Raw genomic sequence first — 24,908 nt, forward strand, 5'->3', positions numbered from 1 at the left:
ACCCACCAGTGAGAGCACAGGACCACCACCACCCACCCATCCACCAAGTCAACACTCCACATCCTGTTACAAGCAGAAGCTGCTGTGTTATCTAAAGAGTAGCCAGCATGGGCCAGTGTAGTGTCGGGCAGTGGTGAAAGTGTTGTCAGGGCTTAGGAGGGAAAAGCAAGGGTGCCCTTAATGAAATCCACAAGCTCCACCCCTTGGCTCCCCTCAAATTTAGTTACATCATGGACTCAGACCCCCTGCGATGCAAATACAGAGTACTGGACCTAGGAATGGAGAGACATAGGTTCACATCCTTGCTCAGCTGTAAAACTTAGTGAGCTTGAGCCAGTCATCGGCAATCTGCCTAACCTGCTTCACACAGAATTGTTGAGTGGGACAAAAGGGGGAGCCATGTTTACCCCCTTGAGCTGCCTGAAGGAAGAGGTAGCTGCATAAAACGCACACATAACCAGATGGTGTGGCCAATACTGTAACTTCATGAACTTTCTGGTGTCATTTGTACAAGTTCTCCTTAAATGTGACAGACCCTGTCATCGTTCCCTCTAATAATGAACTCAGCTGGTGATTGCCAACAGGACGCTACCTAGTAAGAAATAGCAAGGTAGCATCAGAACCTCTGGGTGAACGCTAACCTGCAAAAAGTACAAAGAATATATAGGAAAAACAACCTAATGTGCACCCCCACCCACCCACCCACCCTCAAAAAGAGCAGCCCAAAGAAGGTTCTAGCATGCTCAGTGGCCACAGACTGCCTCTTGCGGGTGCAGAGCATGAAATAGGAATCTTAGAGGAGATCACGGCTGACTGACAGACCCAGTGAACCAGAGCACTTCAACATTTTGTTGCAGGTTCCCATTTGGGATCTGTGACATCATTCTGCTTTCCCCCTACCCATGGTGTCTTTTTCAAAAGCAGGGGAGGAGTTTGCTGCCACGCCACAGTGAGCTAAAACAAGTACAAACCTTGGTTAGCCTAGAGAGAGCTAAATTGCAAGCACCCAGTTTCGGGGAACACACTAAGCCAAGCCATAGATTTTCTCAGCATGGCACAGCAGCAAAATCAGAAGTAGGCAACCTAAGGCCCGTGGGCCAGATGCGGCCCAATTGCCTTCTCAATCCGGCCCGCAGACAGTCCGGGAATCAGCATGTTTTTACATGAGTAGAATGTGTCCTTTTATTTAAAATGCATCTCTGGGTTATTTGTGGGGCATAGAAATTCGTTCATTCCCCCACCCAAAAGAAATATAGTCTGGCCCACCATTCCACCCCATTTCACCTTCCCATCACTTTCCTTACTACAAAAAGTCTGAATTGTTTTGAAGTGGGTTTGTTGCAGAAGAGCTCTCTGATCCACTTTTAGTTGTGCAATCCTAATTTTGCCAGTATGCTGCTTAATCACTCCTGCAAAATAGTGACAGTCTGGTGGGGACCCTGATTTCTTCTTTTGTCCTTCTGCCCTGTTCCCTCCACGCCCATTGATTTCCTGCAACATCTTGCCCAATAAACAGTTCTAGAGAACTCAAAAGCTTGCAACAACTCTGTGACAGTTTGGTTAGGCCAAACAAAGTTAATACCCTACAGTGGATATCAGAGGGGTTTTTTTTGTCTTTCTTATGGACCTTTGCTCTTTTATCTGAATTTGTTTGTTTCTGTTCATATAGAGCTATCAAAGTTTTGTAGCAGCCTACAAAGAACAAGAAGGACGCGGGTAGCGCTGTGGGTTAAACCACAGAGCCTAGGACTTGCCGATCAGAAGGTTGGCGGTTCGAATCCCCGCCACGGGGTGAGCTCCCGTTGCTCGGTCCCTGCTCCTGCCAACCTAGCAGTTCGAAAGCACGTCAAAGTGCAAGTAGATAAATAGGTACCACTTTGGCGGGAAGGTAAACGGCGTTTCCGTGCACTGCTCTGGTTCGCCAGAAGCGGCTTAGTCATGCCCGCTCCCTCGGCCAATAAAGCAAGATGAGCGCCGCAACCCCAGAGTCGGTCACGACTGGACCTAATGGTCAGGGGTCCCTTTACCTTTACAAAGAACAAGAAGACAGGTTCCTACTGCAAGGAGCTTACCATCTAAAATTTGACATGAGGCACCTGTTATGCTTCTTCTTTTGCTTGTTGTTTCTAAAAATCAATAAAATCCACGGCTCTTAACAAATGACCTCAGGGAGGCAAAAGAGAGGGGGAGAGATGGAGGCTAAGAACTTCACGTGCTTGTACTAAGGCTTCAGTTTCAGTAGGGGTCAGGGACTAAGGCAGGGGTGTGGAAGCTGTTGTCCTCCTGATGTCGCTGGACTCCAGCTCCCATTAGCCCTGGCCAGCAAGGACAATGATGGGAGTTGTAGTTCAACATCACATACAAGGACACAGTCCTAGATGAAACTACCACAGAGAAGTGTGGAAAGGCATACAACTGTAACTGCAATAAGAAGCTTACAATGAGGTAGGAAAAATATTGTTGCAATATGTACATTTCAGCAAGGCTTGCAAAGAAACATATGGCGCAACGATAATTATTATTGCATCGAAGAATGCTCTAAGCAGTTGACAACAGACAGGCTTCTGGATAAGGTCCTGCTTCGAAGGCCTTCCTCAGATGACAAACCCGCAAAAAGCATTTCAAGGCCCCAGCCGCGGTTTTCACAACCAGAATGTTTATATCTCCAAAGAAGTTGCTTGATTCCAAGAGGATAACACCATTGCTAGGGTGCAAAGTTATAAGCAGCTGCACTACAGAGCCCTCTTCAACACAATAATAATTGTTGTTGAGCCATATGGTTCTTTGTAAGCTGTGCTGAAATGTATATGCTGCAATTGTGTTGGTATTTTGTCTACCTCAATATAAACTTATCATTATTAATATATCGTTGCTATAGCTGTGTGCCTTTTGGTACTATTCTGTGATAGTTGTAGTTCAACAACATCTGGAGGGCCACAGCTTCTGCATCCCTGGACTAAGGGGTTACAGAAAAGGTCGAGGGGAAGGGTTGAGGTGGAATTTGAAGGAAGTGAGAGAAGCAGCAGCAGACAGGGATTCTGCAAGGCCTAAATACAGCACTGCCTATAGCAGGGTTTCCCAAACTCGGGTTTGCAGCTGTTTTTTGGACTACAACTCCCATCATCCCTAGCTAACAAGAGCAGTGATCAGGAATGATGGGAACTGTAGTTCAAAAACAGCTGCAGACCCAAGTTTGGGAAACTGGTCTATTGTCTGACTGGCAGGGTTTCAGGTGGTCTTTGCCAGGCCTACCTGGGGATGCCAGGGACTGAGCCTGAGATCCATTCCTCGCAGAGCATGTCCTCTGCCATCGTGCCATGTCCCCTACTGACTGCAGCGTGGGAGAAAGGATGGAGTCATTTGTGGGAGCAGGAGACATTTTTAGATGACTGAGGTCACATCCACAGCATCCATTTAAAGCACTCATATAGCTTTAACAGTCCCAGAGAAGCCTAGAAGCTGTAGGTTTTTTAAGGATGCAGGCTGCAGTTCCCAGCACCCTCTCTCTTTTGGGTGGGGCGGGAAGCCATAACTGTTAAAAGTGCTATAAAAGTCCTTTAAATGGATGGTGTGGCTTCAGCTTGAGGGTGGTGAAGCTGCTGAAGAAGCAATAGTCTTGGAGAGGGGATCTGTATTGGGATCTGAGCGCAGAGTGATAAAGGGGGCAGCTTAACCATGAGAAAGATCTCATCAGCATGATATATTTAACACAAAACACTTTCTTTCCATCCCCCTGTTTTTCTCCATTCAGCTGCAGAGGAATATAGCTTGCTCCCCTTGTCTATTCATAGCAATCCAACCTTTCTGCGTACTTGAAAAACAGTTGTTACCTGAGACTTACAACCGTTGCTTTGCCTCCCACCTGTTGGTTATATTTTTACGGATCCTTCATGTTCTCTGCCCATAATAAGCAGAAAGTGTTTTATGTGCTGTTTGGTGTGTGTGCGCGTTGTGTGTGTGTGACCACAGAACCATGTGTCAGAACAAATTTCCATCACTTCTGCAGCCTTCAGGAATATGTCTGAGAGAAATGTGTGTGTGTGTGTGTTTGAGAAAAGGCGCTTCTGGAGGCAGCAAAGAGGAACCCCAAATAAGAAAGGTTGCGGAGGGGGAATCATACATAATTGTGGCACATTGATATTTAGAAATATAGAGCATCACATTGTTGTTTTGTCTTGCTACACCCACTCTGAAAGCTGAAATTGCCGTTTGGAATATAAAGAACTGTATTAGGCAGCAGGGACCTATATCCCATACTTAATAATATATGTATCTCTTAAAGATGATAAGAAGCCCATGAGAGTACTGTGATTTTAGCAAGTCCCCTGATGTCCTACTATATAAAACTTAAATGCTCTTCCCCACTAAATGGGTTTAATGGAGGGATCGTCCACCATTTGAGAATTTACAAACACAGCAACCCTACCACAACTGTGCACCTGTCAGAACTACAGGCTGTAGGAAAACAATCCCAAAATGAGGACAACCAGTAACAAAACACATTGAAACCAAAGGCCAGGAATATCTCTGACCAGCAATATCTCTCCAGAATACCTGAGTGTTCCTAGGCAATACATGGGCCATGCATTGTTGTATAAACTCAGAACCTATTTCCAAACTTCCAAAATATGGGTCAGGATTATGGATCCTGGAGATGATGACTATTTAAACAGTTATTTCTAGTGTGGGTTTTGACATCCTAAGGATCGCATCCTTTAAAAATATATATACAAGTTTCTAGTCCTGGTTATTATGCATTGAAACATCTCCTTGCCCTTCCCTCACTTCTATTCACCTCCATCAACATCATCTTTGCCACAAATAAATCCTACTTATTTCCACAGCTGAATCACAGAAAGTAAGATGAATTATGCAAAACTAGACACATTACGCCAATATACTTAATTTGCATATATATTTTGATACACTCAATTCGCCCAACACATTCTGATTGCAGAATTAGATTTCCCGGAAGCAGAAATGTGGGCGAAAGAGAGAAGCACAGAGGTGGTCATGGGGGCTCTTGGCTGAAACTAAAGGCTCTGCAGGGTCAAACTGAATTATATAGGGCCATGGGTTGTAGGAGAGATGGAGGGACAGAGGATATGGCAAGATGTAGAGATATATTGGAAAGAACTAACTAGATCAATTGTGACAAAGGCTTGGTATTACATGCAAATACAATAAATATAAATAAGAGGCTGCATGGATGGAAGTATGGCTTTATAGATTGAGGAAAATCTATAGAAACAAAACTCGGGTGGTAAAAGGTGATCAGACCATGTAGATCTATGGGGCTTCAGAGACATATAGAGGAGTAATGGGATTATAGGACAAGGAACATCTGCCAGAAGGAAGACAAGAGAGAGATAGAGAGAGATAGAGAGAGAGAGAGAGAGAGAGAGAGAGAGAGAATCACTTTGCTTGTATGAATTCCTCCATTTGAACCTTGGCATCATCTTGGGTGGCAGAGTAAAAGTAGATACCTTAGTTAGAAAAACTTGAAATAAAAGCCAGTAATGGTAGAGGAGGACAGGACCATTGGTCAGCTCAACTTCAGGACCAAGACTGTGCAAATTCTCCAGCAAGAAATTATATGACCTATCCAAATTTTACATAAATTAGCATCACTTTTTTGTTACAGAGACGAGCAAGGACTTACACAGGACACTGCAGCCTTACCCCCTAACCACTGGAATTCCTACTTTGTAACCCCAGAGTTTTAGAGATTTCATCAAGCATGGCCCAAGACTAATCTGCACAACCACAATGAGGACTAGAAAGGTACCTAAAAAAATAAAAACAGAACAATCAGGTTATCAGGGTGCTGAATTCTGTGCCTGCTACTGTTTCTGCATCTAGACAGAACTACAGAACACAGGCAGCCCTGAATAAGGTAGCCCTTTATGGAGAAGAGTGATAGGACCACGGGGTTATGGAATGTGGGGCGCAGGGTTGCACAAGCAGCAGTAAAAGGGGTGGCAAGATCAAAGGGTCACAGGGGGTCAATGCAAATATGGTCACATCACAGGGTCAGGTTCTCTCACCAGATAAAGTCTGTGCAATGGCTGCAGAAGGTGGGTTGCTTGAAGAAGCGAGCGGTGAACTTGTGGCTCTTCACCTCGTGGATGACCTTCTGGCGTAGCGCCCCCTTGCGGCAGAAAAGCGGCTTAGTCAAGCATTCAGTCTCTGTTGGGGAGCTCAGCAGCGCCATGGTGCCACCTGGGGGAAGCCCCAGCACCTTAACTGCTAGGGTCTTCAAGAGGGAGGGGCGGAGGGGTAGGAAAGAACCAGAGGGAAGAGGCGATTGAAAGCAGGCAAGAAAGATATGGGAGCTGGAGGGAGCAGATGGATGGATGAGGAAGAGGGACCGGTGGTGGATCGTGCAATGAATGAGAGAAGAGGTGGAAAGTGGAGAACTGATGGAGGACGGGAGGGATGTAGAAGGATGGATGGGGAGAAAAAGGAATGGAGAGGGATGGGAGGTGAAGGAGGGATGGGCAACGAAGAGGTGAATGGAGTAAAAAAGAGAAAGAGAGAACAGAAAGAGAAGAAGAAGATAGTGATAGGGAGAATAGCAAAACTGCTGATGGAAAAAAAGAGAAGAGGCAGAGGTGAAAGCTCCCAGCAACAGCTCCACAGAACGAGAGACAGAGAGAGATGGAGAGAGAGAGAAACAAACAGGTTGTGGATTTGGGCTGTGTCTGTTTCTCGCCCAGGAATGGGAGATTTGGACGGGGGAGGCTGAGGCTGAGCAAGGGGGGAGGAGGGGGAGGAGTCTGAGTTTAAAGAGGAATCGCTGGGAAGGCTTTTCTCTCCCCCCACAGAAGCAGCCAGGGATCTCTCCCCTCTAACCCTTTTTCTACATTGTGCTGCCCACTAAGAAAACCCACCAGGTGCCTTGGTATCCACCCCTCTCTCGCCCACACACCAGGCACACGCACGCACACACACACACACACCCACCCATCAGATTTCTTTCTCGCTCACTGAAGAAACCAGAATTTCTGAGCAAGAGTAAAGAAAATCTAAAGAGATTGGTGAAAGCAGCTGAGGGGAGAAGCTGAGATACTAAAAAGATCGCCTCCTGAATGGGATTGTGGAAGAATAAAGGGGTGCTATTAAAGAAGACTCACAACAGGGAGCCAGCTTTTCTGGATTCTCTGGGGGAGGAGAGAAATCCAGAGTGGAGAGAGTTAGGGTGATCCCTTTTTGAGAAGAGTAGGGCTTAGGCAGGTGTGGGATTTGTGGAGGTTTCGAACTCCTGGGTTCCTCTCTCTGTATGTTGAACCCCCCCCCCCCCATAGCTGTCTGTTGTCTTGTTTTGGAGTTCAGAGTTCCCTGTGACAAATGTGGAAGGCAGGTTGCCCTTTGGCAGGGTCCCATCCAGGCCTTGTTAATGAATAACTTCGGACACACAGTGGGAGAAATGGACATATATTTCAGAGGGGTGCTCAAATCCCAGTTACTTATAAGGCCGCCCCGTCAGCCTGCAAGACAAAATCCAGGAGCTTCGGCTGCCACCCTGGCACCCATTAGTTTTGGTTCCTTTCTCAGAGCACCCAGGAATCTTCTATCTCTGCACCCTTGTCTCATTCTGCATAATCTAGGAGGCGGTAACACCCACTCCCAAAAACTTTCCTCGGACCAACTAACCACTGCCTCTCTCCCAGAGAACACAGGAGAGAACCTGTCTCCCCAAAACATAGGTGTAATCAAGAGACGCGGGTTGCATCCTCCTCGCATCATGTCCTCGCTCCTTTTCCTGGCACTGCTGGCGGTTCTCTGGTTCTCACAAGGCTCTGGACAAGTGGGAGGTGAGTCCCCACAGTCGCTTCACCCCTTTTCTGCTTTCAGTCCCTCTACCTGACTTTTCACCTCCCCTTCCTCATATTCCTTGCTCTGTCGTCCCTTGCAAGCTGCTATATTAGGAACGTCGGTAGGTGCCATATACCAGGTCAGGCTATTTATCCATCTAGACCTCTGTTGTCTGACAGGCAAGAGCTCTCCAGAGTCTGTCCCAGGCAGAAAGAGATCTTTCCCATCAGCTCCTAGCTGATCCTTTTAACTGGAGATGACAGGGGTTTAACCTGGGACGTCCAGCACGTTAAGCAGTGAGCAATGCTGGGCCAGCTCTACCATTAGGAAGTGTGAGGCAGTCATGATTTGGGGTATCATGAAAGGGCAACAGAATTGTGTGATTAGTTTTTATATTTGGCAAACTGCTTGGGAGACTTTTATCTTTCATTAAGGATTGTATAAATTAATAAATAATGAGGATTTAAAATAACAACAGCGATTTAGATTATTGTGGTTTTTTTTTTCATTTCCTGGGAGAGGCATGTGTGAGAGATTTTCTGCCTCATGTGCCAAAGCAAGCCTTGGGTACTACTATGTGCCTTCACTTTGGCAGGGCAGGTGTGTTGTGTGCCATCTGCCACTCCTTCTCAGGCAGCAAAATGTCTTGGGCCAGTTCCGCTCCACCTTCCAGCCACTGACAAAACTCAAAGCTCTTGACTTGCTGAGGGAGGGACAAGGGAAGGCAGCATTTGCTACTCTACCTCAGGGAGAAAAATGTCTTGGACCGGCTCTAGAGCTGTGCTCAATCTCTACACATTGTGGAAAAATTGTACAGTGGTACCTCAGGTTAAGAACTTAATTCGTTCTGGAGATCCGTTCTTAACCTGAAACTGTTCTTAACCTGAGGTACCACTTTAGCTAATGGGGCCTCCCGCTGCCGCCATGCTGCTGGAGCACAATTTCTGTTCTCATCCTGAAGCAAAGTTCTTAACCTGAGGTACTATTTCTGGGTTAGCAGAGTCTGTAACCTGAAGTGTCTGTAACCTGGAGCATATGTAACCCGAGGTACCATTTGTGTTCTGCCCATTTGCAACTCGAGCTACCATCTTATATAAATCCAGGCTGCTGGGCACAAGCAAGCCAAACATAGTTACAGCAACAATTTTTGTTAGGCCCATCAGTGAAATGACATATCCTGGCATCAGCTGCAATGTTGCAGGGGGTCCTGGAGTATTCTGGGGCTCTGACTGTAGTGCTCAGCCACTTGGAGCAGAAAACCCCCAGCTGTACCAGCTGTGTGCCACAAAGAGGACAGAGGAGAAAATAATATACTCTCCCCAAAGACGAGTAGGTTGGAAGGGCCATAAGCTCAGTGGTAGAGCAGCTGCTTTGCAGGAAGATGGTCCCAGGTTCATCTCTGGGTAAGGCTAGGAAAGAAAGCGGTCTGAAATCCTGGAGACTTGCTACCAGTCAGTGCAGACAGTGCTGAACTAGATGAACCATGGTCTGACTTGGTGTAAGACAGCTTCCCATGAACACTTTATTATCTGTTCATTTTCTCTCACCCCTTTGTACTTTTCCCTAAAGCGTTTTTCACTAAAGGCTCAGAGTGCCAGATTTTTCTGATCTCGTTCTGTGTTTGGAGAGGATCACAGGATACAAGCAGCCCGAAGTATAAAGCGCCACTTTGTGGGAAAGAACTGTAGAGCCACAGAGGTGTAGAATTTATATATCCTGAACTATCTGTTGGCTTTTGACATATACCGTATTTTTCGCTCCATAACACACACTTTTTTCCTCCTAGAAAGTAAGGGGAAATGTCTGTGCGTGTTATGGAGCGAATGCCTACGGATGGCGGGGGGATCTGCTGCAATCGTGAGCAGAGGATCCATGGTTCCCCTTCCTTCCATCCTCCGTAGCTCGCTTTGAAACTTTAAGACGCCAGGACTCTTAACCTTCTCAGACCTGTCCTGTGTCCAAATAGTTTTCCATTTGCCTAACATACTCTACCCTCACAAAGACACTTGCATATATTTAGATTTCTAGGCTCTGCAGTCTTAAAACTGAGGATGTATAACCAGAATCCCTTCCCTCGCAGTCACTTTCAACACATTTTATAGAAAGAAAATTGAAGCAAAAGCCAAGCCTACAAAGAGAGAGACTGGAATTGGGCTGAGCTACGATAGGAATCTAGTTAGCTTACTCTGAGCCCCTTACTCATAAGAACTTAAAAAGAACCTGCTGAATCAGGCCAGTGGCCCATTTAGTCCAGCATCCTGTTCTCACAGTGGCCAACCAGATACCTTATTCTCTGCCTACTGTGTAAGATTGCCAGGTAGGGCTTCTTTCTTTCTGCTGTTTTCCTAACTTCCATTCACTTTTCTTCTCCCTATTCCCACACATATTCTCTCTCTCTCTCTCTCTCTCCATCCAGTGTACAATTTCTAAAATGGGAAGTATCAAGATTTTATGCCTAATTTTATCTCTGTCTATTATTAAATCAATGTATCTATCCATCTACTCATGGTGCAAATTGTCAAAAAATAAAATAAAATGCACACAGTTGTTACTAATGTGTTGCCGAGGATTAATGGGTTTGAGAACCATCCAGACATCTTTCTTTAAGCTCACGCTTCTATTTCAAGGATATCACATTTCCCCTGCAATTAAAACCATATATATATATATATATATATATATATATCCTACCAATCCCAGAAAATAGGTTTCCTGTCCCTCCCCCACAAATTAGTTCTTGAATTAAGAGGGCTATGTGAAGTAACGTGACTGCAGAATGGATGTAGCACTGTTGCAATTTAGCTGTGGGCTTATACAAAGCAAGCAAGGCAACTGAGGCTCGCTTTGCAGATCATCAGGGTAAGCACATTGACTGCTACATAGCTAGGTTCTTACCTGCACAAATAAACCATCCTCATGACGGACTGCATAAGTCATGTTATTAAATGTAAGCTGTTTAATAATAGTATCTTTTTATATATTTGATTGATTTTTCAATATAATGTGCATTTTATTTTAATTTTGTTAGCTTACAGGACCATAAAATTTGTACCTCGGTGCAATATAATTTGGGAACTGAGTTTACAAGCTGATGTTAGAGCTTACAACATCCAATCTAATTCTTGTACTTTTCCTTGTACAGTAGTTTCCCTTTGTGCCTTTGCCTCCTGTTTTGTTTAACACTTTGCCTGTTGCAGAGCTTTGAGAATGTAAAAGCTTGCCATTATTTTTTAATTTGGTTGGTCCTAATAAAAGTGGATCTTTGGGATGTGTGTTTTTTCCAAAATCCAGCTTTTGGAGGTTTTTTTCATTTCTGGGTCAGCTATAATTAGGCGTGTTACCTTTGGATATATTGCTACTCACATGGCACCTTCGAGTGTTGCGGTCTAAACATTAAAATAATTTTTTTTAAATAGAAAAAAACATGTATGGAAATAAACAGGTAGACAGCATTTCTTGTATAAGACAGCTTTTCAAGTCAAGTATATATTTCTCCACCTGGTGGCCATTGCCAGCATCACAACTTTTCTCATTCAAGTTTGGAAAGGAAGGAAATGTTCATTTTGCTTAAGATACAAAGCTCTAAATATCCCTCTTTTTAACCCTCATGCCCTTCCATACAGAATATATTTAAGCCAAAGTCTCAAGATCTCTTCAAATGAGTGTTACTTCCCATTAACACCCTACCAACTGCTGTCATGCTCACAATTAGTTTTACAGGAATTAGCAGGTGATAATGTTTATTATTTCCATAGCGTGGAAAGTTCCACTGGCTGATTTCACTGGCACATGCAAAAAGGCTGTTAAAACTATGGGAACAGCAGGCCAGAGCAGTTTCTTTCTGGTCCATTTGTAACCCTTCCCGTAATCAGGACCAGTGACAAAGTAGCCTTTCGACATTTGCATATGTAGAATTTCAGCCCCACATTTGAGACTGCAAGTACACAGTCAAGACTCATGGCTATTTTTTAAAAAATACGGTAGCCTAGCAGACAGGGAACACAACTCCGGGACTTTTGTTCAGGCCACCAGTGATTCTCTCATCTGTAGGAGCACCAGGGTAACTGATGGACCCAACTTGCTTCGGAAAGTGAATGACATGATAATGAGAGTTTTAGAAGGAGTACAACTCTGACCGGAACATGTCGTCTACCTTGGACTGGGAAACTACAGCCGGTGGAACTACAGCCCCTTAGAGTGAATGGGGCACTGCCCCACCAACCTCAAGTTGCCTTCGGCCAGCCCCCATGTGTCTGCCTTCCAAGGGGGTGGCACCGGCTGCCAGCCTCCTGCTCCTGCTGCAAATCATTAGGAAAGGAACTGAAAGTGCCAATATTATAAAGTGGTTACACAAATCCTTGGGGCAATCCTATTTGGAATGCTGTCTACAGTTCTGGTTGCCTTACCTCAAAAAGGATATTGTAGAGTTGGAAGAGGTTAAGGAAAGTGCAACCAAAATAATCAAGGGGTGGAACAACTACAGTGGTACCTCAGGTTAAGTACTTAATTCGTTCCTGAGGTCCGTTCTTAACCTGAAACTGTTCTTAACCTGAAGCACCACTTTAGCTAAAGGGGCCTCCTGCTGCCGTTGTGCCGCCACTGCGCGATTTCTGTTCTCATCCTGAAGCAAAGTTCTTAACCCAAGGTACTATTTCTGGGTTAGCGGAGTCTGGAACCTGAAGCATATGTAACCTGAAGTGTATGTAACCCGAGGTACCACTGTACTCCCCAATGCGGGAAGGTTGCAGCATTTGGGGCTTTTCAGTTTAGAGCAGAGGCGAGTAAAAGGCTAGAAGTTTATGAAATTGCACATGGCATGGAGAACGTGGATAGGGGGGGGGGAATCCTTCTGCCATATCACTAGAACTCATGGACATCCAATGAAACTGAATTTTGGAGGATTCAGGACAGACAAAAGAACGTACTTCCTCACACAGTACATACATAGTAAAACTACAGAATTTGCCGCCGCACGAGGCAGTGATAGCCGCCAACTTGGATGGCTTTAAAAAAGGATTAGAGAAGTCCGCTGAGGTAGAGGCTTTCAATGGCTACAAGCCACAAAGTCCACACTCTGCCTCCCCAGTCAGAGGCAGTATGCTTCTGAATACAAGTTTTTGGCAACCACAGGAGGGAGAGGGCCCTTGCTCTCAGGCTTCCCAAAGGCATCTGGGAGCCTGTGTCTCTCACTTCTCTCCCACCTCAGTGGATATTCCCTGCTGTCAGCCTTTCTCTTCACTGAGCAGCCCCCAAATATCTTTCCCCAAATCTCCAGATGTTATTCTGTTTTTATGTGCTCATCGTGATTGTGGGGTTAGCACAACACGCTGGTTTGGGGGGGGGGTTATGTTCTATTGTACATCACTTAAATATTGGTTTAATAATAAGCAGTTTTTAAATGGTTTTGAATTTTTAAAAATAATAAAAACAAAAGATTTGGCCTTTTTTTAAAAAAAGGTAGGTTCATATTCTAACAGGTAACCCAATTGTTGTTGATGGCTGTCAACAGATTCAACAGATAATAATTCTTATTCTGTTACAATTCGGTTGGGGGGGTGAATGTTCTGCGTGGTTTTTTGAGTTCAGATTTAGGTTCAGTCTGACATCCTGCTTGTACACAAACCTAAACAAACAAGCACCCGGCAGGAGTCAGAGACATTGCGAGAGTAATGAGGCACAGCTTAAAAATTAGGTTCAGCTGAGGGACATTTGAGAAGCTCGCTAGGAGGAAATGAGCCACGATGCCGAAATTATCTCATTCACCACAGAGAAAAGCAGGACCGGGCCTACCATGAGGCAGCCCACTCTGATGGGAGATTTCAAAACAACGTTAAAGGACGGCCAACTGCGAATTATTTAGTTTACTGTGATATTTTGTATCGCCTCAAGAGGAGGAGGCACTATCTGAATTTTTTGTTTGAGGCAACAAAGCATCTTGGAGCTTCTTGTTAGGGCATAGCTGTCAACTTTTATCTTGTGAGGAATCCTATTCGGAATAAGGGAATTTCCCCTAAAAAAAGGGAAATGTTGACAGCTATGTGTTAGGGAAGGGAAGGAAGGTATTTCTTTACCTTCGACTCCCCCATTACAGACACACAGAAGTAGATCTTAAATACGATTGTATATCATCACTCGCCTCTTTCCCCGGTCTCATTCCCTCATATCTGTGTAACCACTTATCTTTTCTTCTATTTGCAGTCAGGAATCTGACCGACCCCAAATGTCCACTGCGGAAGAAGAATTTTACAATGCTGACAGGGCAGACGTGCCAGAAGAACTGTGAGCGCCGCAGATGCTCTAAAAGCAGGAAGTGTGAATGTGACGGGGAATGTGGAATGAGCTGCATTTCTACAGGTAGAAACTTGACCACCTAGTCCACACACAGGAATATTCACAGAAAATCCAGGCATTTACATGCTTCCCAGTCCTTCCTACCTAACTCTGCCCTAGCCACTTTATAGAGATTTCAGAAGTGCTCCGTTACCAGAAAAAAGTCCTTTAAACCAGTTTAGAGAACTTGAGACTTCTGATTCCCAAACTCCAAACTTCAGCCAGTCTTCATCCCCCATTCCATAAGAACCTAAGATTTGTAGTTTTATGTCAGTTTCAAGATATGTATGTGTTTGTTTATATATTGAAAGTTGCTTTGAGTTACTTTGGTTGTTGTTTTTAAAAAACAATAAATAATCAATAATTATTCCCAGATCCTTTTCTCCTCCCTGCACATCTCCAATCACATTCCACTTGCAATGATCCCAAGATCATAGCCTCTCATTTTTCCTTATGAAACAGGTTTCATTCCTCTTCTGGCTCCCATAACCCCAAAAAACCACCTAGCCCACATTCACCATCCCATTAGGTGGGAAGAACTGTTTTCTAGTATTCCCAGCCCTGCTTTAGCATCTAGCCTTCCATTTATTCCTTTTCCAGAGGAGTCCTGGTCTCCATATTCCTTAACCCCTCCTTTGCCCCATTTAAGAAAATTCAATATTCCTGATTGCCAGTTCCCTGTTGCTTCAACCTACTACACCCGAAAAGATCAGAACTCCTGGTTTTCATCTCTTTCTGACCAATAGACCTTCTGTTTCCTCACAAGAACCCAGCAGTTCTTCTTCCAACATGGCTCACTAGACCCTGAGAATCCAGGATCAACTCTTTCCCACAAAATTCAGGGTTCTCATCAGCCGCCATCTTTCTTTCTGTATTCTTCCAAGGCTTGAGGTGTGCATGGCCGGTGACAATTGACAATGCTGAGACACAACTGGTCCAGGAATCCACTATGTTTGGGGACTTAATGGAGGTGACATGCAAGCCTGGATTTATAATGGCTGATGGACAGGAAGTGGCAATAAGTCGCTGCCAAGGAGACGCGAAGTGGAGCTTCACTTTACCCTGTGAAGGTAATCAACCATTTCCTACCATTGTCATCAATAATTACCAGGAGGGTCCAAGCTCGCAAGCACCTCTTATTCAATCTAGAACAGCCACTGCTAACCCCCCACCACTACAGTGCCTCCACTAGGTGACAAACAAAATCCAACAATTGGTCTAATGCACCAAGGATACAGACTTACCAAGCATTTTTTTCCCTCCCCCTTCCTCTTCTTTATCAGATGCTCTTAACCCCCCATCCCACTGCAAATCTCCACCAGAGATCGAAAATGGATCCCATGAAGGGGGCCCTTACAACACAGGAAGGGAAGTGCACTACTGGTGTGACTATGGGTAAGTCAGTTGTTCAGGTTGTGAGCCTGAGGGCAGGGACTGTCTTAGAACTGATTTGTTCTAAGTGGCTCAGAGAGTCTTTCTGGGTTAAAGAGTGTGTTAGAAATGATGTAAATAAAACTATCCTCAACTCCATCACTTACTCCAACACGCTGATCAGCATACACATCCCATTTAATTTAATTTAATTTAATATTTGTGGCGCTTAGGGCTTGCCGATCGGAAGGTCGGCGGTTTGAATCCCTGCGACGGGATGAGCTCCCGTTGCTCGGTCCCTGCTCCTGCCAACCTAGCAGTTCGAAAGCACATCAAAGTGCAAGTAGATAAATAGGCACCGCTCCAGGGGGAAGGTAAATGGCATTTCTGTGCGCTGCTCTGGTTTCGCCAGAAGCAGCTTAATCATGCTGGCCACATGACCCAGAAAAACTGTATGTGGACAAACGTCGGCTCCCTCGACAAGATGAGCACCGCAACCCCAGAGTTGTTTGTGACTGGACTTAACTGTCAGGGGTCCTTTACCTTTATCATACCATTCTCGTGCAAAAGCACCACTGAGAGTGTCTGAACATATATATATAATGTTACAATTTCATAAAATGAGGTAGAACATTTACCCAAAAAGTCAGTCAGCTGTTTTTAAAAAGCATAAAAACATGGTCTGCCTCAAAATATAAATCTAATAAATACTATCTCATATCTGGCCTCCAGCGGAAAGCTACTGAATACTTCCTTCTGGTTTCTTCTTCTTCCTCCTACCTCACAGATATCGCCTAGAGGGACCTAGCTCTCTTTTATGCCAAGAGAATGAGGAATGGTCACACGCAGCCCCAACCTGCCACCGTAAGTAGTCAAGATTATTGGGGTGGGGGACCGAGCTTCTTTCTGGCCACTTGATTAGTATTCAGTAGTATTCTATTCCTTGGTAACACAGGTCCACACATTTTACCACATATACCTCAAATAAACCAGAAGAAACTCCACTTGGAAGTACATTATAAGTTCTGAGTCAAAGGCCAAGCAACTTCTGCCTTTACCAACCAATAGGCTGATATATCCATCCATTCACATGCTGACCTACCCAATAAAGCATCCATCATCCTTCTATAGATCACTCCATATTTATTTCTCTGTTCATAAATCCAAATAAACACCCATCCATGAGTTCTCTATCTGTACATCCTTTCCATCCATTTATGCACACACACACACACACACACACACACACACACACATATACTTAGAATACTTTTCTTTTTCTCTCCCTAGCTGTGACCTGTTCCCGACCCCCCAATATTGTTGAAGCAACCCTGGTTGCTGTGCATCAGTCTGAATACCCCGTGGGAACTGTCATCTATTACTTGTGTAACAAGGACTTCCTCTTAGATGGCTCTAACCGAGTGGTTTGCCTGGAGAATGGAAACTGGTCCCAACTACCCTACTGCAGAGGTACTTTCCTCCTAATCCCCACTGTTTTTTACATACTGACAATTACTTTACCAACGCATCCATTAGATTCCATACCAGTATCCCCATTGTCTTTGCTGTTCCAGATGGTGAAAAGCCAATGGGTCTGTCAACCGTACTTAACAGGCTTTGTTTCTTACCCTTACCAGCCCGCTGTCCCATCACTGCCAAGAGGAGCCGGATGATCTACCAAGGGCGTAAGCTCTGGGTCTATGAGATCCCTGATGGTCTGGTTCATCATGGAGAAATTGTCACATTTTTCTGCCGTAGTGAGAACAAGACCTGCAGTTTTACGGCCGACAGCCAGTGTTTCGATGGTGTGTTGAAGATGCCCGACTGCTACGATGGTGAGACAGAAAACAACCCTGCACAAAACAACATTGGGTGTTAAGTTTTGGTAGACTGGGGGCAGGAGACTGGAACTGTTACGAATATTATTGATTTATGCTCTTGGGAGGCAGGTCTCCACAAGCTAGTCTCTCTTGCAATATATCTCAGAACATTGAGCTCATGACTGGTGCGGTATGTGCCATATTCCAGGCACTGTCCTCGATTTGGGGCTCCACTTCCAGATTTCATTGTGGAGAAGTTAAGTTCCTCATTAAAACGAACTTGAAGTCTGACAAGTATATAAAAAAAATCATCCCTCTAACACCAAAATTGTGCAATCAGCACGCAAAGGAACCGAAGTACACTTGAGTAATTAACCGCAATTATAGAACCGTTCGTTTCTGATCAAAGAGCTTGAGATGGGATTGGGAAATGCATAGCATAAAATCTTAGTATTCCTATTTTAGATATTCTGCTAGCTTCACAGAGGATTTGCACCACCCCCTGTTTGAGGGATGGGGGACACCATACATAGTCAAGAGGGTCCATTTTCATTAAATTCCAAACCTCATTGCAAACAGCTTTGCTTATTCCCTTCTCTTTCTTCTTACAGAGCCTACCTATCTGCAATACCACCTGTTCCCCAAAAGAGTTGTATCTGAAATACCTGCTTGTTGAGCACACCTTCAACCCATACATTCCCCAATGAGATGCTTCCTTCTCTTCTTGTTCTGGCTCAGCAGGCCTCTTGGAAGTGCAGAAAAGACAGATGGAAAAGAGGCAATCAACACAAGCAAATAGGAAACCAGCCACATTTGAAACAGAGATCGGGCCTGGGAATTTAAGTATCCTTATGGCCAACAGCTAGCTATTTTATTGTACTCTATTTATTTTCTATCTTTGTTGCTCCCCAGATGAGCAAGAGATCCCTTTCAGGTCATAAAAACATGCAAGTCAATTTCCTATGTACCCCTTGTTTTTCTCCATTCATCAAGCTGTATGGCTGGATTGACAAATCAGTGCCAACATGATACCACTGGAGAACTTTTTAAACATGAAGGCAGTTTCATGCAGTAGTTTTTATATAGGGTGTCAAGCATTCAGTACACTTCACATAAATTAATTGCAGTGATCCTACCAATAGCCCTGGAAGGTGAGATTTGAATTATCCATTATATACGAGGGGAGGGCTGAGTCTGAGTAAACAGTGAATGGCTAAGTTACCCAGAGAGCATATGTGGCTCAAGGAAGCTAATCTGTACCAAGGACTTCTGATCTTATACAGTAGTACCTCGAGTTACATATGCTTCAGGTTACATACACTTCAAGTTACAGACTCCACTAATCCAGAAATAGTACCTCGGGTTAAGAACTTTGCTTCAGGATGAGAACAGAAATCGTGCTCTGGCGGCGCGGCAGCAGCAGGAGACCCCATTAGCTAAAGTGGTGCTTCAGGTTAAGAACAGTTTCAGGTTAAGAACAGACCTCCAGAACGAATTAAGTACTTAACCCGAGGTACCACTGTATTGCAGTTCATATCTTACAAATTATGCCACACCAGCTTTCTGTATGCTTAGAAAATATTCCTCCACCACAAAGGGGATTGTATTCAAGTAAATTAAAAAGGGGAAGGAAAAGAGTTTAAAGTTGCAATCTTATGCATTCTTACTTGGAGTAAACATAAATTAACTTGATGAGGGAGGCTTACAATGCAGTCCTACACATCTCATCAGAAGTATGTCCCATTGAGCTGAACGGAGCTTACTCCCAGGGAAGCTGATGTAGAACTGCAGCCTTCTTTCTTACAACTCATCCACAGAATTGAGCTGTGCAACAGGCAAAAAACCCTGAACATAGCCTCAGATTGGTGGTGCTACAGGAAGCAAGCTGGAGCCAATCGTAACAATGGGCAGGTGCAACATTCGTCCCAGGCCCCGAGGCCTTGTGACATGGGGCTGTGTATGAAGAGAATGGAAACATAAGGCAACTGAAAAACAAGCCTGGAATGAGGTCTACAGCTGATGCTACTGAATACTCGTGTAAATTGATTTGTACATAATAAACTGCACTTGTTATACAACAGTGTGAACTTGTGCTCACCATGCAACATGGAGAAACAAAACAGACCTCTGAGGTGCGCTGGTCGTGCTGCTGCAGACGGTTTTAGAGTTGCCACTCTTTCTAGCAGGGCTTTTCCACAGATGAAATTAGGGACATCCCCATCACTTGGGTGGTGGCACTGAAACTCCTTAATGTAAGCAAACCTTGCCTCCCATCCAAAGTGGCTGTACGTCATGTTTTGATAACCTGGGGTGTCATTAAATGGGACCCAGGTGAATGTCATGACCTGAGACCCACTGCGATCAACACAGCAGGTAGGCATTTCTGATCATACATTGCTTTCCCAGCACTGACATGTCTGCTCTAAGTCAGCTTCTAATTACAATAGCTTACAGTCCGCTATCAGCAGGTAGAAGGACACCAAGAAGAGCTTGTGCCGATTCGGAATGCAGGGAATCCACAACAAATTCAGATTTTACCATTCTAACAGGACTACAAATGTAGCTCATACCGCTCTAACTAGGGCAAGGCCTACAAGTAGCACTGTCTTGAGGGCCCCCTGAACTGAGGGCTCTGGCTGCATCTGCATACCCTCCAACATTTCTCCAGTGAAAACAGGGATGTCCCATTCCATAATTTTACTATTTATACCCCCACACATCTTCCTGCCTTGCCCCAGCCATAGCTTCCAACTTATATAAAAATATAATAAAACATTAAGCATTTTAAAAAAAAACTTTCCTATATAGGATTGTATTCAGATGGCTTAGGGGCCGGATAACTCCCTACCCTCCAACATTTCGCAAATGAAAATAGGGACACCCTAAGGAAAAGTGGGACATTCTGGGATCAAATCAGAAACTGGGATGGCTTATCTAAATGAGGGGCGTCCCTGGAAAATAGGGACACTTGGAAGGTCTACATCTGTTGAATTTCTGCATTTCATGTAGCTCTTAGAAGACAAAGGAGCACTACTTGACAGGGACGCAGCAATTTGAGGTTACCGGCTAGCATTCACATGTAGCCTCTTCTCTCCACCCCATGCTTTTTGGCCAACCATTTTGCCAGTTCAAGGGGAGAGAGCCTAGGCCGAGATTTAGACTGACTGGGGCCAAGCATATTTCAGCCAAATTGTGGAAGGGAAAACCATATGTCTTGTGCCTCCATTTTTAAGCTCCTCTACAAAGAGAAATGGGAAACATTTAGCAGTCCCCTTTCTGTCACAAAGTGCTCCCCAACCCCTTCCTGGCTTGTTGCTAGGCAACAGGCCTATTTCCCCCTGGAGCCTTAGCAATGGTGACAGGGGTTGGGGTACGACACCAGCGCCTAAACTGAGAGAAATAAAAGGAACATGTGGCTGGGGGGGGGAGGAGGTGTGAGTCTCTGAGGAGGGCCTTAAAGTTCCCCCAAAGATCTGCAAGTGAGGTCAACTCAGCCCCTTAGATTAACAAAGAGGTGACAAGATGTTGGGTGGGAACTGGATTTCACCTCACTACTTAACGTGTAGAAAAGGGAGGCAAGAGAAGGCTATACAAACCCAAAAGCAACAGAAAACCAGGAAATGTAGTATTGAGTATGATGCCTTTCAGTGAGTCCTACCCAGTGCACTTTGAGCTACAGTGGCTCTAGTTTCAAACCCATGTCACTGGTTATCAAAGTTGACTTGAAAAGACATCAGAACTGTTTGACTGAGGAAATCATGCACAACCACAGAATAAAGCCATTGGGACTAAATATGAAGAAACATTTCAATAATCACCATCTTCAAATATGTTCATTGTTGCTCACAAACCAGACAAAGACAACTTAGGGCTCATCCAGTCAACCTATTTGTTGAGCATTCATCCTGATTTGCTTGGGTGAATTGGTGCTTCCAGACTCACATCATTTTTGGGAGGGATGCAATCATATTCCTGAGATTGCAGGTTGCACAATTATGGTTGATTAGGAGGTCTTGCAGAGCAAAGCTTCTTCCCCCAAAGGTCAGGCTTTTTTGCAACGAGGAAAGCGATGGGAAAATGCACCGGAAAGTGAGGGATAATACTTGCTTTGATGCAATGTCATCTAACCTCACTTGCAAACAATTCAGAATGAATTGGTAAATAGCCACTGTCTATTAATCCTCCCTGTCCCTGCAAACAAATCAAAATGAATGCGAAATCAACAGGCTGCCCAAAGCTTATGTGGAGCTTAGATTATATCCAGTTTTTATGGAGCATTTGTTCTGATTTGGTTGTGGGGAGGTTATATGACACTGATAATTCATTCCAATTTGCTTATGGGGTTTGCATTTGTCTTCCCATTAATTCCCATCTCACATTTTTCAAGACATTTCCCTGTCACTTTCCTAGCTGCAAAAAGATGGTTTCTTTTTAAAAAGTGCATTTGATATGCTAGAAGGACTTTGATCCACTTCCCTGGTATGCACATGAATCGCTCTCTCAAAATACTGACAGTCTGGACAAAAACAAAAGAGAGGAGAGAAGCATACAAACGGAAGATTTACAAACTGCATGCAAGCTAAAGATTACAAAAGATAAAATGAGGCAAAAGGTGAACAAAATGGCTGGGCACAGGATTGCCCTTTGTGTTAATCATCGCTTTTCTAAAATAAAATAAAAACCTTCAGTTTTTGGATATGCAAAGTATAGCTGCCAGCTGCTAGCAAAGGTCATGTACACAAGCATTTATTCCAGAAAAAAACAAAAAATCCCTGACAGTTTTTGTATGCAATGTGTGACCATGTGTGTAAGAAAAAGAGGTGAAGGTCACTATTGACGACAAAATGATCTCGATCTCTCTCTCTCTTAATCTCTCTCTCTTGCCTGCCAAACCACCAGGCCAAGTATAAGTAATGGTTGCCACTGGGATAAAAGCAAAAACACAGCCTTCACATCCCTCCGTGTTCCTGGAAGCCACCTGAAAAGGGTGAGTGACCTAGTGAGTAACTAGGATGCTATACGTTCCAACTGCCCGGGACAGCCCCTATTATCCAGTCTCTGGTAAATATAGACAATCTTCTTGTCCCTAATTTTTGCTTTTAAATGAGATGCCTTGTTAAAATGTTAATGGAGTGTGAGCTGCGTGGTATTCATGGCAGGACTTGGGGGAGGGGGGGCAGAATCCAGGAACCCAACAATCGGAATAAACAGACCCCTTCAAAAAAGTGCAGCATTGCTACCTTACATTATTAAGTAAACCAAGTAGTACCCATTGCCATCTAAAGATGCACACCCCCATAAAAAGTCCAGAGTCTAAAAATTACCTAAGTGCATCACTGTGTGAGTTGAGTTGCTAGCCTTGCAAATATTCAGTGTTTCAGGGTCAATCCAGAAATATGTGAAATATGTGTTTGCATTTCATGTATCTATTGGAAGGAACGAAGGAAGCCAAGATGTAGAAGAAGCAACCAGAGTTAGGACCACAGCCGATGAGGACAGAGAGGTACCTCTTTCTCCTGTACTATCATCCAGATCTTATTCCTCCAGAATGAAAGCTACCAGGGCAGCCATCGTCTCTAAGTAGGGAATGGGTGCGCATTGTCCTGCCAGATGCTCTGGCCTACAATTCCCATCATCCCTGATCATTGATCTTCAGCTGGGACTGATAGGGGTTGTAGTGCAAAACTTGGTGGCAGAGCACCACGTTGGCAACCACTGCTGTACAGCACCGAAGGCACATGCACAAACACTATGGCATCAAGCCTTAGGCATGAACACAAAGCATGAGCATAGCCCACTGCTTCCACTGCTGAGTTGACAAGATATTCTAGGACAATTATGTTTTCTGTAAAGCGCCATCAGTTACTCTTATGGTTTCTAGGAGCACCCACTGGGCAATTTAAGAATAAATGAATGCAGCATACTGCAGGCAAAGAGCCTGTAAGCATGTGGAATAATGGAGGGGCTGGGACTGGACAAGCAATAACCGGGGGGGGGGGGGCACAAGCATGGCCTTATTTTCAGCTATGAAATGTTGGAGGGTGTGGGATGGGGAATTGAAGCTCCTCTCCAGGGGACAGCCATTTTCAGCAGTGTCCCTTTCATTTCTGGACCTACTCCTGCTGCAACTGTCTAGGCTTAAGGAAGAAGGAACTGTGCCATTTATTTTTCCAGATAATGCTGGCATACATCTCTTGCACTCCCTGCAGAATGGTTGCATGAACTACATTCCTGGATGACATGTTAGCAGAAGCAGAGCAGAAGGATGCTACAAAGATCTGGTTGCAAAGTAGAACCCACCTTCTCTTTGCTCCTCTTGCCAACCACAGTCAATGGCAGTACATTCCAGACAAGAGAAGGAACAGGAAAATTGCAGATGTGGGTGGCGCTGTGGGTTAAACCACAGAGCCTAGGACTTGCCGATCAGAAGGTCGGTGGTTTGAATCCCCGTGACAGGGTGAGCTCCCGTTGCTCGGTCCCTGCTCCTGCCAATCTAGCAGTTCGAAAGCACCTCAAAGTGCAAGTAGATAAATAGGTACCGCTCCGGCGGTAAACTGCGTCTCTGTGCGCTGCTCTGGTTCGCCAGAAGTGGCTTAGTCATGCTGGCCACATGATCCGGAAGCTGTATGCCGGCTCCCTCGGCCAATAAAGCGAGATGAGCACAGCAACCCCAGTGTCGGTCATGACTGGACCTAATGGTCAGGGGTCCCTTTACCTTTACCTGCAGAGCAGAGATGGTTTAAGCCAATAAGTGGAGCCACACAACGCAGGGGGAGAGGAAATGCCCAAACAAAACCAAGGTCACTTGCTAGCTAAGCAGACCTAGAGCAACATGTTCTCCCAGCCCAAAATCTGAAATAAATCAGACTCTGAATTTCAGAAGGGCTGAATCTGTCAATTTCTATTCCTCTTAGTTTCTCAATTTTCTAGCCTTAAATTTAGTCCTCCACATGCCAGAACGAAATTTATTTTTAAAGTCCTTTTGAAAAATTATCTACATTTTAGTGTGAAATTACCCTTATATACATTTTTCTATGCAATTTTGCCAAATATATCTCTTTCACAAAGCAATTTTCCCAGACAGAAAGCATTTCTGTATAGTATTCTTTCACTAATATATGAGTTTCTATGCATACTTTACCCTAGTAGATGCATTTTTGTAACAATTATTCGGTTTACTTGGCTGGAGAATTGCACCGTAAAATCTGGAGAAGTGCAGAGTATTGTTTTTGGAAACTGCAAATTAGGTAGTTTCACCTTTAAATGCAAACTTAAACAAACCTCTCCCCCATCCCTACTAGGGATATAGCTTCACAAAAAGGAAGTTTTAATAGAGGACAATTCCCTGTTGCATAACATCCTAAGAATTCCTATCACCAGGCAGGTGATTTGCATTGTTCGGTCACTTCCTTTCTCATTTAACAGCAATAGATTTCAGCTGAGGCGTCTTTCACCTCAGCCTTCCTAGAGTCCAATTAGCTACCCTTTCCACCCTGACTCTTTTCCCCCACAGCATTTGGAACATTTAGGATGCAGCTTGTGAGCATTCCGTTGCTGACACTTTCCCCA

The 24,908-nt window shown here is 44.5% G+C and overlaps 2 protein-coding genes across 2 annotated transcripts in view; one reads left to right on the plus strand and one right to left on the minus strand.

The window, feature by feature from the left end:
• The window catches only part of PRKCG (protein kinase C gamma), a 48,149-nt gene extending 41,433 nt beyond the window's left edge, over positions 1–6,716 (minus strand). Inside the window, exon 1 of the mRNA XM_083411593.1 lies at positions 6,048–6,716. Coding sequence (XP_083267719.1) covers positions 6,048–6,214 — 167 coding nt within the window. The 5' untranslated portion in view covers positions 6,215–6,716. The remainder of the gene's footprint in view (positions 1–6,047) is intronic.
• Positions 6,717–7,468: 752 nt separating this feature from the next.
• On the plus strand, positions 7,469–19,417 carry LOC310663591 (beta-2-glycoprotein 1-like). Its single transcript, XM_083411624.1, has 8 exons — positions 7,469–7,817; positions 14,017–14,172; positions 15,033–15,218; positions 15,432–15,543; positions 16,307–16,383; positions 16,810–16,989; positions 17,157–17,354; positions 17,951–19,417. Exons 1-8 carry the CDS (start codon positions 7,748–7,750, stop codon positions 18,013–18,015), a joined length of 1,044 nt encoding a protein of 347 aa, XP_083267750.1. The 5' UTR covers positions 7,469–7,747; the 3' UTR covers positions 18,016–19,417.
• The last annotated feature ends 5,491 nt before the right edge of the window (positions 19,418–24,908 follow it).

The sequence above is a fragment of the Podarcis tiliguerta genome (genome assembly GCF_965153285.1).
Source record: "Podarcis tiliguerta genome assembly, chromosome: 13".
Classification (NCBI taxonomy): domain Eukaryota; kingdom Metazoa; phylum Chordata; class Lepidosauria; order Squamata; family Lacertidae; genus Podarcis; species Podarcis tiliguerta.

Bases quoted from the DNA above. Each gene is read 5' to 3' on its own strand.
- LOC310663591 (XM_083411624.1), top strand. From the start codon at position 7,748: ATGTCCTCGCTCCTTTTCCTGGCACTGCTGGCGGTTCTCTGGTTCTCA. The intron at 15,219-15,431 runs GTAATCAACCAT...CTTCTTTATCAG, and splicing joins CTTCACTTTACCCTGTGAAG to ATGCTCTTAACCCCCCATCC. The intron at 15,544-16,306 runs GTAAGTCAGTTG...CCTACCTCACAG, and splicing joins CACTACTGGTGTGACTATGG to ATATCGCCTAGAGGGACCTA.